Genomic DNA, 18,690 nt, shown 5'->3' with positions numbered 1-18,690 from the left:
TACACATGTAACTCATTCATTATTTAAAGTAAAATTCTTCTTTCAGTACAATAAAGTGTTACTTTACTGCTGCAAATGAGGGCAAATGAGTACAATAATCAATGACTTTAGTGACGGATGGCGATACAATAAATTATTCTTACTTGTTTTTCATGCATCCCTAGGTAAATAGACGGTGTCTGTTCTGGGACAAAAAGATCAATTTCAGACATATTCTTTCCAGACCATATCCACGCACGAACAATAGGAGATGGAAACACATGACTCCATTTGTTTTTAACGTCATTGTGGTTAAACGACACCTTCAAAACTCCATCTGGTAAAATAGCTGACACGTTCCAATCAATTTTATCAGTATTACTGTAAATACAACTTATCTTGGACAATTTGATATCATGGAGACCAACACTGAAGTTCCATCTTAAATATAAAATAAAAATCAAATGAGAAAATTTAAGAAAATTACTTTTAACTTGCTGTTTACCTTTCTTGGCCATTTCTAGGTTCAACAGCCCTTATTGTATGAGTCATACGTTCCAATATAAGCAAATCATCTTCATCTCTTTGGTCATCACTGTTAGAACACTTTAGGGAGGTGCATTCATAATAGACTGTACCAGAATGAAATCCAATACCATATGTTCGAACATCAATACTACCTAAATTATAATAAATAGTCTATATATGTAATAGAAAATTCTTAGATTTAAAATATTGTTTATTATTTTTATTTTAATTATTATAATTGTTTAATTGTAGTAAACTTTGTATCTAGGACTTTTCGTTTTCCTCCTTTTACGAGAGATGTCGCTGAATTGCGTCTCAAAAGTGGAATTATTGCATTTGCGGTAGTTTCCCTTAAATAATCATTATTCCAGTTCAATCAGAGAGTGCAGCAAAAAAAGTGGTTTTCGAAACTAATTAGTCTCTCATCAGGAAGCACATATGCTGCTCTCTCTGACCAACTAGGACAAAACCCCGGCGTGCAGTCACGGATTGCAACGAACGAAATGGCAGGGATGGCCTAGCGGCAACTGCTACAAAAAAAAACCTAAGTTTTCAATCTCATAGCACATAAACAACATTCAAAAATGTTACTGTACATCCTACCAGATTGAAAACAATGGGAACCTTCTCTGGTAACACCTCCGAGGCTTCTACAATTTGCAAGCCATAACTGATGCTGAGACTAAGGAAGATGAGAGAATTTTACAATTTATAATTCACGTCCCATCTGCTCAGCGCGGTCAAGTTCCAACGACAATGGTTCCCTTCATACTCCAATCAGAGTAAACATGTAAATCAAAAAAGAATAACCATTTTCAATTTCGTTGCAACTTCATTTAATTAAATATACATGTGTGTGTGTGTGTGTGTGTGTGTGTGTGTGTGTGTGTGTGTGTGTGTGTGTGTGTGTGTGTGTGTGTGTGTGTGTGTGTGTGTGTGTGTGTGTGTGTGTGTGTGTGTGTGTGTGTGTGTGTGTGTGTGTGTGTGTGTGTGTGTGTGTGTGTGTGTGTGTGTGTGTGTGTGTGTTTGTCAAATATACCAGAGAGGTCCTAAATTATGGAATAAATTAATTTTCTCTAAAATGGACGACTTTGGAGAAAAATCCTGAAACAGGTCGATTTTTATTTTTAAATTACAATTTTCTGGCATATACAGGGTGTTAGTAAATAAGTATGAAAAATTTTAAGGGCTAATTCTACATGAAAAATTAATACCAGTTTGCTCTATAAACATATGTCCTCAAATGCTTAGTTTCGGAGATACGGGGTGTTGAAATTTTTATTTTAAACTGCCAATTTATTTATTGTTCTAAGACCAGTTGAGCTATGAAAATGAAATTTGTTGAGCTTTAGGAGGTAGTTATTACGAATTTTTTGACATACAATTTAGAATTTTGTATTCATTATTGGCGCGCCTACGGGCAATGGTCTGAATTTTTTAAAGAAAAAAATAGTACGCCACTGAGATATTTCGAATTAAAAATTATTTTTAAATTCCACGTCTAATTTATGATAAAAAACCTTTCTTGCCTTTTTTTCATATGATGCACCGTTTTTATGCAGAAAAATAAAACATCTTGGCGCGTATTTTTCATTTCTTAATACATCATCAAGAACTATCCAATATAATAATACTAAACTAGAACAATAACAGAAAATATTACTAATAAAATTTCAACTATTTGCAAAACTGCAAGAAATGTTTAAAATAATCTTCTTTACAGATAACAGAAGAATTTTATATTCATCAATGTCGCGCGTACGGGTAATGGTCTGAATTTTTTGAAGAAAAAAATAGTACACCACTGAGATATGTCAAACTAAAAATCATTTTTGAATTCCTCGTTCAATTTACGACAAAAAATATTTCTTTCCTTTTTTTCATGCGAGGCGCCGTTTTTATACAAAAAATAAAGCATCTTAACGCTTACCAAGTATTTGAGGTAGTTTCCATATGCATAGAAACTTAGTTCAAGTACTTTGTAAACGTTAAGATGTTTAATTTTTTTGCATAAAAACGGCGCCGCATATGAAAAAAAGGCAAGAAAGATTTTTTGTCGTCAATTGAACGAGGAATTCAAAAATGATTTTTAGTTTGACATATCTCAGTGGCGTACTATTTTTTTCTTCAAAAAATTCAGACCATTACCCGTACGCGCGCCAATGATGAATATAAAATTCTTCTGTTACCTGTAAAGGAGATCATTTTAAACATTTCTTGCAGCTTTGCACCTAGTTGAAATGGTATTTGTAATATTTTGTGTTATTGTTCTAGTTTAGTATTATTATTTTGGATAGTTCTTGATGATATATTAAGAAATGAAAAATATGCGCCAAGATGTTTTATTTTTCTGCATAAAAACGGTGCCGCATATGAAAAAAAGGCAAGAAAGGTTTTTTATCATAAATTAGACGTGGAATTTAAAAATAATTTCTAATTCGAAATATCTCAGTGGCGTACTATTTTTTTCTTTAAAATAATTCAGACCATTGCCCGTAGGCGCGCCAATGATGAATACAAAATTCTTAATTGTATGTCATAAAATTCGTAATAACTACCTCCTAAAACTCACCAAATTTCATTTTCATAGCTCAACTGGTCTTAGAGAAATAAATAAATTGGCAGTTTGAAATAAAAATTTCAACACCCCGTATCTCCGAAACTAAGCATTTGTGGACATATGTTCATAGAGCAAACTGGCATTAATTTTTCATGTAGAATTAGCCCTTAAAATTTTTCATACTTATTTACTAACACCCTGTATTTCATACTAGTGACGTCATCCATCGGAGTGTGATGACGTAATCAATGATTTTTTTAAATGGGAATAGGGGTCGTGTAGCACCTCATTTGAAAGGGTGTTCAATTCTCTATTCAGTAATATAAACGATAATATCATTATTTATACAGGGTGACCAAAAAAATAATTTTTGAATTAAATTAATTGATCCAAAAAGAAGAATGTATGTAATTTATTTAACTCAAAATACATTGTACTGCTGTCAGTAAATAGAAAAAAAAAAATGTTTATTTCACAAATAAACATTTCTTTTCGCTTAAATTAAATCACAAACAGCCTCCCACCTACCTCTTGGCAGTTTGAACATTTAATTTAAGCGAAAAGCAATGTTTATTTGCCAAATAAACATTTTTTTTTATTTTCTGACAGCGACAGAATGTATTTTGAGTTAAATAAATTTCATACATTCTTCTTTTTTCGTCAATTAATTTAATTCAAAAATTATTATTTTGGCCACCCTGTATAAATAATGATATTAATGTTTATATTACTGTATAGAGAATTAAACGCCCTTTCAAATGAGGTGCCACACTACCTCTATTCCCATTTAAAAAAACCATCGGTTACGTCATCACTCAGATGGATGACGTCACTAGTATGAAATATATGCCAAAAAATTGTAATTTATAAATAAAAATCGATCTGTTTCGGAATTTTTCTCTAAAGTCGTCCAATTTAGAGAAAATGAATTTATTCCATAATTTAGGACCTCTCTGTATATGAGGCAACAAGACGTCAGGAGGCTTCTCTTCTCTTAAGGTAGGTATCCATACAAGGGCGAACCCCGCTCCATGTAGCACCTCCACATAGTGGATACGTCGGCGAACCCCGCTCGGCACTCACCCTCTTCGATCCAACCTCATAGCGTATCCATTCGAGCTGCTACCTGGAGCGGGGTTGGCCCTTGTATGGATACGTACCTTTAGGTGAACCGCAAATCCAAAACTTAGTGTGTTTATGCCTGTTATATTACTAGGACAGCTAAATAGATATCATTTCATTTCAGTTGGAACTACCACTGTTCATAATGGGAGTTGAATAACTTGAAACAAGTCTGGCCTCTTGGTGGGGAAACTCGAACTGAAAGAAAATCATCTACTTTCATTTAAATGTCTTTTCTCTACATAAAGAGTGCAAAAGATAATGTTTTCAAGGGTGAACTATAGATATATTGCCCCAATAGAAGGTTATTCCTAATATCGTCCAATAGCTTCCAGTAAGATTTAGATTTGCCGTTCACCTAATTTGTTATCAAAGAGAGGTCTTGAAATACAGTTATCCATTTTAGATCACTGTATTTGCTTCTTTTTGCTGAAAAACCCTAAACTGCATAATAACAGAAAAAATATTGGTAATTGTTGACAGATTACCTGCAACTACAAGATCATCTGAATACTTAAATGATGATTTAAGTAGTTCTTCTGTAGTGATGGGTATTGGGTCAACAGTAGAACCATCAAATTTATATAAACCTCCTGTTAAAGAAGGTATAATCCTTATCCATTCTCCATTATTAGTTAACTAAAAAATAGAAGGACTCTTCAACATCTGTCACATTAAAAATCTCTCTTATTTAATATATTTGTTAATCATATCATCGCATCAAAGCACCAGTAGGATATGTCATATCCTACTGTTGCACGAGTGCACCGATCAACCAGTTAAGTGATATTGGACCGATGCGATGTGTGTGCATATACGCATATATCGTCGCACCAAAGCAACAGTAGGATATGTCATATCTTACTGTTGCTTTGAGGCGACGATATATCCTCAGTCATTAAAAATACAGTCAAACCTGCTTTTTGGAATAGCCTTTATTTGAAGCAAAAGTATTCCTATAACCTGGATATTTTAATAACCAATCATTGGTGGTTAGTAGAAACGTTTCGGGACCTATTCCTTAATGCGGAATATTCCTATAACCAGTATTATAATAAGCAGGTTTGACTGTAGTAAGTTTCTAATATTTGCTGACGGCTTTAAAATATTTCTAATAGTTAACAACCTACATAGTTGATGCAGGGCCGGATTTAAGGGAGGGCAGGCTGGGCAGCTGCCCGGGGCCCCCACATTTTGGGGGCCCCCACAAATCCCCAAACTTAAAAAAAAACAGCACATTATTCACAAAAAAAAATTGTCAATCAATTAACTGTAATATTTCCTTATATGGCAGGTTTCTCTCCTATTAAAAATGTATTTTTGGCAAATTACGGTCATAAAGCAGAAGATATATTTAAGACATTATTGTAAGAAGATGATATTGATTTGAAAAGCTGCAGGGGACAGTCCTACGACAATGCGTCAGTTATGAGTGGAAAATACAATGGTGTTCAGCTAAAATTTACGTAACACAATATCTTGGCGTTGTAGATTCCATGTGTCGCCCACTTTCTAAATTTAGTTGCTAAAGCTGCAGCTAAGTGTTGTCCTGCTGCCATAGAATTCTTTGATTTTTTTAAGGATTGTATGAACCCTATGTATTTTTCACTTCCTCTACATAATAGTAAGTAAGGTATGTTTTATTGTCATAAAAGTTTACCAATTTGTGGACAAAGCTTATACAAAATAAAAAAATACAATAAAAAACAAAAAATAATAAAAAACTACAGACAAAACAATAACAGAAACAGACACCAAGTAAATGGCGTGAGTTATACTACTTAATATAATTTTACAGTTATTAAGTACACATTAAAAAATTAAAAATTTTGCAAACAATATGTATACAACGTCAGAGCAAAAAGAAGCCGAACAAGGAAAAGGGAAAGGGAAAGTAAATCAAAAGTTCTATGCCGCTGCAAATATGTACAAAAGTACTCGAAAGTGTAATATAGATACAACTTGTTAATCGAATGTTTAAAAACGTCTTTAAGCGAGAGCAAACGCCGACCATGGCAGAAATATTATTGTTCCTAAAAAAGAGTAAATACTACTAGATGGTCGTTTAGAAGTGATGCCGCAAAAGAACTAGTTAAAGGTTATAATAAAGGAATAAAAGAGGATGGGCAACAATTTGAAACTCGTAGCGATACAAATGGTTTGTATAATCGAGTTTGTTTACTGAAAACAGGGATATTTGCAATATTTTGGAAAGAAATCTTAAAGAGGACAAACAGCACAAGTCGTATTCACCAAGATCCAAATATTGACCTTAATTCAGGAGTGGCGGCACTTAAATCGATTAAAAAAAATTAATATTCTTTTAAGGAATATTTTAGAGACTGAAATTACAACATCAGAGAAATTTAGGACTCAAAATTTTATAGCTATTATAGATCACTTCTTTTCCTCTTCAAGTCATAGGCTTTCGGCATATGAATCCATTCATTCCAATTTTGGATTTTTACATTATTTGGAAAATTTAACTCCCAATGAAATTGAAGCTCACTCACTGAAGCTTACCGACAATTATAGCAATGATTTAGATAAAAAAACTAGGTGTCGAACTAGTACAATTTGTAGAATTTTTCAATTCATTTAAAGAGGAAATCGGCTCATCAAATATAAGTAAAGAACTTCAAATGTACCGACGGTTAAAAGAGAAAATGTGAATGCTGCGGTTCCAAACGTTGTAGTGACACTTCGTTTATATTTAGTTCTGATGGTAACTAACTGCAGTGGAGAGAGATCATTCTAAAAATTGAAGTTAATTAAAAATCGACTTCGGTCTATGATAGGCCAAGAGCGTTTGAACCATCTCTTTATAATGAGCATTGAACACAATGCCTTAAAGCAACTAGACATGCCCGACATAATCAAGGTATTTTCAGTTAAAAAATCTCGAAAAGTACCCGGACTTTAATTATACTATAGTCATAACAACAATTTGTTTAATGGTAGGAGGTAGGGCCCCACACCAATTCTGCCCAGGGGCCCCCACACCAATTCTGTCCAGGGGCCCCCACTGCCTTAAATCCGGCTCTGAGTTGATGCCTCTTTGTTACAAAATCTTAACCTTCCGATGACCAACCTTTTTTTGTTACACGGATGACCAAAGGAGGGAAAAATGACCCCAGGTCAAAAATGACAATTAACAAAAAAATGAAGTTTTTTTTATGGCATGGACTTTATGTCATTCAGCCAGTCACAACATGAGTATCAGTGTCATGTGTAGTGTGTATGTTGAGTAAATGTCTTGTTCCTTTGCAAAGTCGACGTCATTAGCGTAAAACTACTTGGAATTACACATAATAGACGGTATTTTACTAAACATAAACTTCAGAATATATTTTTTATTCGTAAAATATAGGGAATTTTTTCATTTCAAAATATGAGGTTATCTAGAATGATATTAAAGTCAAATAAAAAAATAATGGGTTAAAAATTGAAAATACTTTTGAATTTATTAAAGAAACACATACGCTGGGGCCCAAATTTCCCCCGCTTGGTCATCCGAAGGTTAAAAGCTTAGCGAGTGGGTGTGAGGTAAATATACTGTACTTGAATATAAAAAAAAATTAGAATTACTTTTGGTACGTCAAAGGAGTTTATAAACTATTAAAGGTTTGGGTATAAGTTTTGAATCTAAATTAACTTTTAAATATCATATTAATGAAACTTCAACTAAAGCTTTAAAAATGGGATTTATTCTTATAAATTGTTATTAGTTTTCAGTACAAACTTTAACACATTGCATGTAGATGTCTGATCGTAAGAAGTTATACTTCTATTATATGATTTCTTAAAAATAAATATACTTTAAACAGTTTGTTTTAATTTTTTTAAACACCAAACTAATTTTGTGCTTACCGCTTTCAAAAAAATAAAAAAAAAAGTATAGGATTGCTCCGGACTCGAACTCAAGACCTCTCGATCTCTGGCCGAATGCTATACCAAATACGCTACGAGGACTGTGTCTGTATCAATGAACTGTCAATACGGATGGAATGGCCCTGTCCCATTCAAATAGTGAAGCGAGATTGCCACCAACAAGAGAGGTCCTAGAGAGAGACAGTGAATGTGCTGGAAAATTTGACAGGCCGTGTAATATATCAACTTAAATCGGGGAAATGAACCTCATATTTTTTTAACTTGGTATCAGGGCTGATGGGCAGTATTTAAAAATTAAGTTAAGTTAATAAAATTTAAAAAATATGAGGTCTATTTCCCCGATTTAAGTTGATATAGGCAACTGAAATTACACGGCCTGTCAAATTTTCCAGTCCATTCTCTGTCTCTCTCTCTTGTATCGTGGCCGCATTAATTTTCTTCGTGCCTATTCCATCCGTATTGACAGTTCATTGGTCTGTATCGTTCGGACGTACCTAATGACAATTCACGGTAACAAACAGACAAGGCGAAGTATAATAAATATACAATAAAATGTTTTAATAATACTCATATTATTCCTGAGGAAGACAAATCCAAAGACACAAAAATTATAATAAATATAAACTCCTGGACAAAATTAACGCACCACTTTAATTAATCTAAATATTTACAATATGAACACAAAATAAAACTAAGTTACATTGAAATAATAATAAACACCTACAAATAAGTCCAACATGACTTTAATTTGCCTTATTGTTTCTTTAAAAAATTGTTTCTGCCAGAAATGCGTAAATAAGCTAGCATAACTCCAAATTGCAAAAAGAAGAAAATCAGTAAAGTAACACAATAAAATGCATCTTGGTCAACACTAATACGGTGTAGGCCCTCCTCTACTTATTATGACTGCATTTATGCGTCAAGGCATGCTTGATATCAAATGTTCAACAAAAGCTTGCGGAATATGCTTCAATAACGGCCTCAATGAGTTGGTTGTGATTGGCAATAAGGGGTCTACGACTTCGAATCTTTTTTTTAGATAGTCCCATAGATGCTCTATAGGATTCATGTCCAGAATGTTAGGTGGCCACTCTAATAATGGAGTATCAACATCATTTAGGTAGACAATAACCTGTCGAGCCACATGAGGATGAGCGTTGTCTTGCATGAATAAAAAATTAGGTCCAAGAAACGGAGCAAAAGGCATTACATGTTCGACAATAATGTTGTCTAAGTAATAATGGGCATTCATATACCTCGTACGTATGGGGACCAACTCCGTACGAGCTTCAAAACAAATTCCCCTCCAAAACATTTCAGAGCCACCACTAAAAGGTATTTTAGGAGAGATATTTCAGCTGGCAAACCTTTCTCCTCGCCTTCACCAGACATGATCACGACCCTCTGGAGCTTTTAGGCTTACTCTAGTCCAGCGATACTCAACCTTTTTCTTTCCTGGGCCACAGAATAGCTATTGCCACAGCTTGCGGGCCGCAATCAAGATGAAGTAGTATACAGGGTGTTTCATTGGGAAACGGAAATACTTGAATGGTGAATAGAGTTAAATGAGGCGGTTCCGACATACTAAATTTATTGCTCCACCGACTTTATAACCGAGTTACAGGGTGTTTTATCGATTTTGCCCATTTCTTTGTGGGCCCATAACTTTAGAACCACCTTGTATATTTTTTTGATATTTGGTACACATGTCACATTTAGAACCCAAACCGGCCAACTACTAATCACATCCAGGTCCGGATTAAACAAAATTATAAATCCATTCTGACCTTGAAACAACATCCTGTATATTGAAATTTTCAAAACCCGTTTGCACATTTGAAAAGAGCTTTAATGGAGCTTCCATTTTTTGCGCAGACAATTCAATGACTTTAATTTTGAAATTATGTCGAAATTTTTAAGAACTCGAACTTTCAAAACAAAAATTTCGATATAATTTCAAAATTAATGTCATTAAATTATCTGCGCAAAAAATTTAAGCGATCAATTAAACTTAGTTTTTTGTGCTCTTTTCAAATGTGCAGACGAATTTTGAAAATTTTAATATGCAGGGTGTTGTTTCAAGGTCACAATTATTTTAAATTCTTTTTTTTTTTTTTTGTTAATCCGGACATGAATTTTTCTTGTGATTACTAAATGGGTCGTTGCAATGTAGTAAATAAGTATTGATTATTTTTAAAATAACTATTTGTTCATTAACTTTAATAATTTACTATTAAAAGTTAATAATACCTTGCTTTTTAATCAGAGTTCTTAAAAATTTCAATATAATTTAAAATGAAAGTCATTAAATTGTCTGCCTCACGCCCAAACACATCGGCACACTATCAAATAATTTGAAAAACACGTGAAATTTGACAAATAATTTGATCACAGGGCCTTTTGGTTAGCCTTCGGGCCGCATAAAAAACGCTAGAGGGCCGCATGCGGCCCGCGGGTCGCAGGTTGAGTATCACTGCTCTAGTCTCATCGGAAAAAAGAACTCGTTTCCAATCATCGATGGTCCAATTTTGATGCAATCTTGCAAAATTTAGCCTCTGAACCCTGTGTTCTCTGGTAAGCAAGGGTTTTTTGGCCGGTTTCCTGTTGCTCAATTCTGCTTAATGTAAACGTCTTCTAACTGTTCGAGACGATATCGCGACATTTCGAACATCTGCTAGTTCAGTTTTTAGCAAATTGCTGGTGACTCTCCTCTCTGTGAGAGCACGTTGTCTCAAAAAACGATCATCAATTTGATTAGTGCAACGTTTTCGCCCTTGCCCTGGTCTTCGATGGTACGACCCTGTTTCATTATATCGCCTCACCTTGCGACTGATGCTGGAATGATGTCTTCCTAATAAACCTGCAACGTATCACATTGAATATCCTTAATCTAGGAGAGTCGATGCTCGCACTGCCTCCTCCATTGACAAATTTCTTTGGCGGTTCATTTTTTTATTTGATTTTTATGCAAATGAACTTACAAACATGCATGTGATGAAAAATATCACAATAAAAAGCTTGTTTCTCACTAGCACTTTGCTTTAATCGGCACTTTGTATGAAAAGTTTAACTCACTTTTGGTCTAAAACGAAGTTTAATACAAATTATTGTTAAAACAAGACTATTATTAGCTTACATAACAACTGTCACTGGCAAACAAGGTCCATAGGCAACTTGTCATACAGTAAATTATCAATAACATTTTACTCTCACATTGACCATACTGTTTCGAAAGCATTTAAGATGTTGGGTTTTGTATTGCGTTCATCAAAAGATTTGTCAATTCACACAATAAAAATCTTATATTGCAGTATCGTGAGATCAATTATTGAATATGGTTCTATTATCTGGTCACCTAGTTATGCATATCAAATCCTAAATATTGAAAAGGTTCAAAACAAATTTTTACGTTTCGCAGCTTTTAAGATGGGTTTAACAGTTAGAAATTATACTTATGATAATATACTAAAGAGATTAAATTTACAAACTCTTGAACGCAGAAGAGTCATGTTGGATATTTGTTGTCTTCGCAAAATTATCTCTGGTGTTATTAACTCCGAAGAATTGATAAGTCTTGTATACTTTAATATACCTGCTAGATTGACACGAAATCCACAAATATTCAAGGAACAACGACATGCTACAAATTATGGTCAATATGCACCAATTAGTAGATTGGCCCTGTATGGAAACAAGTTTAGTCATGTAATAGATCTGTTTGGTTCTTCAGTTTCCTCTATTAAACAAGAACTCGGGCGTCTTGAATTTTGAATTTAAAAAATTAAATAGATTTAACTGTTATAGTTAATTCAGTTGTTTTCATCATTTACAAATAATTTATATTCTTTTTTATTTTTTATGTTTGTGTTTTATAGTTGTAGTTTTACATGTATCTAAATTTTATATTTTCATTATTATGACAAAAGCTCTGCTTTATTGTATTTTGTATGTATTGGGTTTATCCTGTTAATAAATAAATAAATAAATAAATAAATATTATTGAGAAAAATAGGAGTGGTGCGTTAATTTTGTCCAGGAGTTTATTTACTAAAAACATTAATATATTCTTTTCACACCTTTTCTTGCACTGATATATTTATACATAACTTAAAAGATTCAGAAACTAAACGCCATACTGGCTGTGTGCGCATGCGCGCAGTATTATGAAATTTTACTCTCAATCGCGCGTAAAGAAGTATAACTTCAAAAGCACATATTAAAAATGTGTATAATCAATGGCATACATGCGTGCCGTGCATCATGTGACTCACATGCATGCCATCCACACAGAACGTGTTAAAAATGTTATACTACTTTAACTTAGTTCGATCAGATTTGGAGTATGGTTCTCTCATTTGGTCTCTTTCATATAATAGTGACATCTACAATATCGAGAGACTTCGAAATAAATTTTTGAGGGTATGTGCTTACAAAATTTGGTTTTATTAGACAGATATACACATGATGAAATACTTTCAATACTTAATATCTCGTCACTACACCTTAGAAGGTTTGAAGCAGATTTGTTTCCTTCATAAGATTATAAATTGATATGTTCAAGATCCAGAATTATTAAGTTTAATAAGTTTTAATGTTAATACTAGAAGAACTCATAACACTGAGATTTTCAACAGTCAGTTTCATACTACAAACTATGGTCAAAATGAACCTATTACAAGAATTTTAAGAACTGCCAATGAGCGTAGCAATAGTTTAGAGTTACATATTTTGAATATCTACATGAACATTTAAGAAATCGGTTGAGGTTTTTAGTTAATTACCTAACAAGTTAAGTTACTAATTTAATTTTGTTTAATTCTAATTTTGGTTTGTTTATTTAATGCAACTTATGCTTTGTAAAGGTGACGGAATACTTTCATAAAAATGGTATTTCTATAAATAAAGTAGTAAAAAAGAAATAGTAAATGTAAAAAAAACATCAATGCAAAGCTCTTATTATGACCTAATATATTTACAAAACAATTAGATGACAAGTTTGTTTTTAACATTGATTACTATCTTACTGTTTGTTTTTAAATTCCTTTACTTATCAATGAATTGTACTTACTTCTAGGTTATGTATGTTTGATAAGAGCAGGGGACCAGGCCCAGTATCAAATGTCCACATTAACGATCCAATCGAATTTAACGCAGACAATTTTCCATCCAAAGTACTCACTATCACCAAGCTACAAGAGAAAAGAAATAATAAAGTAAACATATATTTTGTGCTTACAATAGTTTGAAACTCGATTTTGAGAATTAGATACTTCGTTATAATAAACATATTCTGTATACATTTGCTAAAAAGGGTAAAGAATAGGGATAACCTTGGATTCAAAACTCAATTGGAATACTCATATTACCAATATAACCAATACAGCTGCCCCACGTAGAAACACTGTATATCCATTCTTTTCAAAACCACTTTTATTGCATTTTTGGATTTAGGGTGTTGTTATCTACCATTTACGAAGGAAAAAAAAAATAAAAAATGAGTAAAACCGCAATTTAACATTGCTATGAAACACATTATATCACATTCAATCTTCACTTCACCACTTTACGTTTTCTACTCTGGTGAACATTTTTCGAATTGGCGCTTACAGTGTTTCTACTTGGGACAGCCGAATAGGGCTAAGTGACTCTTCTGGAACTGCAGACAAGTTATAGGCAAAACCTGGGGATTGAAACCAAAGGTGATCTGTTGGTTATACACATCAGTGATATGACCGACAGTCACTTATGGGTCAATACTCTGGTGGAGAAAGACGGATTTGCAATCTTGTGTGACCACTCTCACCACCCTACAAAGACAAGCGCTTCTAAAGATAACAAGAGCCTTGAATAGTACAGGAGCGGCTTCATTAGAGGCTATCACAGGTCTCCCTCCTCTGGAATTATATATTTCGGCGGTAGCCTTTATGACCAGCCTGAGACTCAAAGCAAACAATACTTGGAGGCCGAATTATGTATTGAATAGCCACACAAACATTACTGGGACTATACTTGAGGAATCCATCTTTATGATGAACTCAGATATGATGACACCAGAACTAATCTTCACTGAGAAGATTAACACAATTATACCATCTGGAGAACAAAAAGTCCCACATATTAATGGGGACTTTATAAGGTTCACTGATGGATCTAAAACTGCCCATGGTACTGGATCAGGAGTATTTGGGCAAACATGTAACTATAATAAGGGCAAACATCATAAAGCGCATTACGAAGTTGAAGTGGAAATGGTCAGGACACGTCACAAGACAGAGAGACAACAGATGGACAAGGAAGATCTTAGAGTGGCAGCCAAACGAAGTCGTGGAAGACCACCTACCAGATGGACCGACAATATTAAGAGAATAGTGACAAACTGGATTGCAGCTGCCCAGGACAGAGAAGGGTGGAGACATCTTGAGGAGGCCTATGTCCGACAGTGGACAAATTTGGCTGTATGATGATGATGATGTAACTATAATAAATCTTACAGTCTACGTCAACATACAACAGTGTTCCTGGCTGAAGTTTTTGCTTTGGTGGCCTGCATTGATGAAATCATTGATGAAGACCCTAAAGCTAAGAGAATCAATGTTTACAAAATCAGCTATTCTGGCTGTAAAGAACCCTCTCACCAAATCAAAACTGGTGAGAAACTGCAAAGATCTCCTGAATCTGGCAAAAGACAATAACGTGTCTTTAATATGAGTGCCGGGTTATGAAGGGGTGAAATGGCTGATAGAGAATCATCAAAATAAATGGAGAACCACTCAAGGGCAAATCCAGACTAAAAAAATAATCAAGAATATTGATAAAAAACTCTCAAACAGTTTGATGAACCTTAACAAACGAGAGATCAAAACGGTCACTGAAATGGTGACTGGACATTGCTGTTTAAGAAATCACCTATACAAACTAGGTAAGGTGAATGAACCATAGTGCAGAAAGTGCGAAAGAAGAAACTGGTGCGAAAGAAGGTGGAAGAAGAGACTGCCATACACGTAGGTAGGTACTATGCCATTGCAGTGTGCTAGGTGATGTAAGGCAGGACTTCACTGGCCAAATGAGGTTTGAACCAGAAGAGATCTTAAAACTACCAATAAGAAAACTGTTGGCCTTCGTTGAGGCCACAGGACTTATTAAAGTTTAACACACTCGCGGACACGCTGTCATTTTAGATATGTATTCTTATGGAGTAAATGACTTCATATGCAGTCATGACCGCGAATGTGTTAAGGAGAAGAACAGGGTTTGGTACAAAAGTCTTATGACCAAGTGCCAGAAACTAACGAGTCTCGCATAAGTTAAGAAGAAGAAGAAGAAGAGATGGTAAAGAACATACTGTTAGGGTAAAGAATAATATATATTATGTACAGTAGACTCTATAACAGACACAGTTATTACGAGGTTTTGCTTATAACGAGGTACACTAGATGTCCTATAAAATTCCTATTGAACTATAACACCTCTATAACGAGGAAAAATGAAATCGAAGAATATGTTTCTTTACCTGTTTTTAGGGAAGTCAAGGCTACAAATAAAAACTTCTTCCTGTTCTGTTTATCTATCAACCGATATTGAATATTGTAGGAAATTTACAATTTATGATGGGGAAGCCTTATTGTTGAGGAAACAATATTTAGCATCTTATATTGCTCCGAATGGTTTCACTATAGGAAGTTAGTGTTATAGAAAACTATATATTCATATGTATGCACAATATTATTGTTGTCTGATATAACGAGATCCGCTTATAACGAGGTAATTAGTCCGCCATTTCAGTTCTTGTTATAGACAGAGTGTACTGTATTTTCAATGTTTAATTCCCTAGCTCAGGTCTTATAATCGTTGATTAAAGTTTGGGGTTGAATAATTCGAACTAAGGAAACACTGTGACATATGAAAGTTGCTTGTTTAGGATATGGATAAAAGTACTCATTCCAAACATCTAGATTGATACAAAATATACTTGAACCATTAGCAAATAATTGTAATGCCTTAATGCTGTTTTCTATGTGTAGCATTATTTTGGTCCCCAAACATACAGTACTACTTTAGATTGATCATATAATTAATGAAGACCGAAGCCCCAAACACTCAACTAGTAATTAAACATATTAAACACTTCAAACTATTTTTTTACATTCCTAAAACAATAAATTATTGAATATTAGGTTACATACCCCGGTTCTGATCCATGGCAGTAAGGCAAAGAAGGAATGTCGCTTCTTGAATAAATTATAAAACTTAAGAAGTTTATTACTATAAATAAAAATTTCATTTCGAAAAACATAAAACTTTTCACATCTTTACAAAAACATGTCAATACCTATACTCAACAAAATACTTATACACAAACAATAGGGCTTTTCATCGATTGTCATTTGTTTCGAGCTTCTGTCATATGTTATATAATCTGTGTATAATATTAATATACACGGATTATACGACATATGACAGAAGCTCGAAACAAATGACTGTGAATGAAAAGCCCTATTAGATAAGCACAAGCACACAAAACAAAATAATTTTCTATGATACGTCATGAACGTCATCTGTCAGAGGCCAGTTTTTTGCGAATCGACGGAAAAAGAGCGCTAGATTTTGAAGATAATAATAATTAAAAAAAAAAAAAAAATCATACTGGAGTTTCTGAGTCATGGTATGATTCTGCACTGTCTTTATAATATTATCTGTTGCTAAAAACGATAATATTAATCTTAAACCATAGACTGGATCGTCTATTCGCTTTTAAAAAATAATTAAATGCTGTTGAAGAAGGTAAATAGAGGAAGAAGCCTAAAGGCCGCGTCTCACCATCAAATAATTTGATCAAACAGTTTGAGCAAACTTGACGTACTTGAGGAAGTACGTCAAAGTGACGTCACAATTGCAGTTTTTTTGAAATTCTAAAAATCTGTGCTCTCACTATCAGTCTAGTTTGATCAAATTTTTTGTATTGAGTTGTCTAACTTGTTTGTACTTTATTTAAAATTAAAATTTTTTAAAATTTTAAAATTTTCCTTTTATTTTTTCTTTCCGCTGTGTCTAGGTACACGCTAACGTGTACGCAAATAAAAAAGTTAGGTACACGCGAATTAAACTTCATCAAGCCAGTGACGTCAATATTTAGCGTGCGCAGTGACTTTATATTTTGGTACACGCTATTTTGATATGTTTTATTAGCGTTTGTTTGATAGAAAATATTTTTATTAAGGAAAGGGGCAGGGAAGCAAAGCTATTCAGATGTTTCAAACTTAATTGTAATAAAACAATGTGTAGGTATATAAAAGTATATATTTAGGTTAGCAAAATAAATATTAGTTAACATGATATATACAAAATACTGTTGAAATAATTTTTATACGTAACTTTTAATTATACCAGTTTATATTGGTGTTTATTTTTGCTGTGGTGTTTATTTTTATTTATACAGGGAGTTGAACTTGTTACGATTTTCATAGTAAATTGGTTATAACTTTGTAAATACCCTGTATAACATAATAAACCTTTATATTTTTGTGATATGGAAGTTAAGAAGATTTCGAACGTAAAATAAAATATAATAGGGTGTTCCATTTAAAAAACATAAGTTTGGTCTGCCTCTATATTATCGAACACCCTGTAACATTCTAACTAAGTTTGTAATATGAAGCTCAAAGTTTGATACAATTTTTGTTATTAACATTTATTGTTATCTATTACTAGAGCGGATCTACTGAGCTTTATCACACTAATCAATCGCCCCGTATATTTTATCTTATTACTTCTGCTACCCTTAATCACGAATTTTTGTCCCTTATCTTTTTCATACTGTTTTAGAATGTTGTTAAACTCATTAAAAGAACTAAATAATTGTCCACACTCCACAGTTAATAAAAAAAAACTCTTTACAAATCAATATTAAAGTGTAAACGTAACGCGATTAGACAAATTCTAACCACACTCCGGACACTCGCGATACTTACAGATACTTAATACCACAGCATATACACGGCTCAAATTAGCGTGTACCAAAAACCCAGTCATAAGTACACGCTAAATAATGACGTCATTGACTTGATGATGTTTAAGCGTGTACCTAACTTTTTTACTTGCGTACACGTTAGCGTGTACCTAGACACAGCGTTTTCTTTCATAGAAATGTCGAAATTTTTAATAGAAATATCTAAACTGCAATAAACCCAGCATATTTAAGAATGTGTTTTTTTACCCTAACCCGAGAAACAAATAAAACAAAAATTATAAAAAAAAGCCATTGAATAAAAAAGAAATAAATATTTTTTATTTTTATTTATTTATAGTTACAGATATAATTACTCGTATACAGTGCGTCCATAAAGTATCGCATAAATTCATTATTAACTAAATAAACAACATTATTAGAAATTACCGAAACAGGTCGAGTTTTGATTTTAATTTATGATATTTGGCACATTATATATCATACTAGTGACGTCATCCGTCTGGACGTGATGAAGTAATCGATGATTTTTTAAAGGGTTTAAAGGAGAATAGGGGTCGTGTGCTAGCTCGTTTGAAAGACAATTTAATTCTCTATTCAATAATATAAACATTAACATAATTATTTATACAGGGTGTCCAATTTT

General features: G+C 33.3%; 1 protein-coding gene across 1 annotated transcript in view; it reads right to left on the bottom strand.

The window, feature by feature from the left end:
* Window positions 1–16,456, bottom strand: part of LOC126878682 (eukaryotic translation initiation factor 2-alpha kinase) — a 50,470-nt gene extending 34,014 nt beyond the window's left edge. Inside the window, exons 1-5 of the mRNA XM_050641537.1 lie at window positions 16,264–16,456; window positions 13,149–13,269; window positions 4,678–4,828; window positions 485–659; window positions 144–420 (exon numbers count right to left, since the gene is read on the bottom strand). Of these exons, the coding sequence (XP_050497494.1) occupies window positions 144–420; window positions 485–659; window positions 4,678–4,828; window positions 13,149–13,269; window positions 16,264–16,373 (834 nt within the window). The 5' untranslated portion in view covers window positions 16,374–16,456. The remainder of the gene's footprint in view (window positions 1–143; window positions 421–484; window positions 660–4,677; window positions 4,829–13,148; window positions 13,270–16,263) is intronic.
* Window positions 16,457–18,690: the final 2,234 nt, after the last annotated feature.

The sequence above is a fragment of the Diabrotica virgifera genome, chromosome 10 (assembly GCF_917563875.1).
Source record: "Diabrotica virgifera virgifera chromosome 10, PGI_DIABVI_V3a".
Classification (NCBI taxonomy): Eukaryota; Metazoa; Arthropoda; class Insecta; order Coleoptera; family Chrysomelidae; genus Diabrotica; species Diabrotica virgifera.
This window is presented reverse-complemented; position numbering and strand designations above follow the sequence as displayed.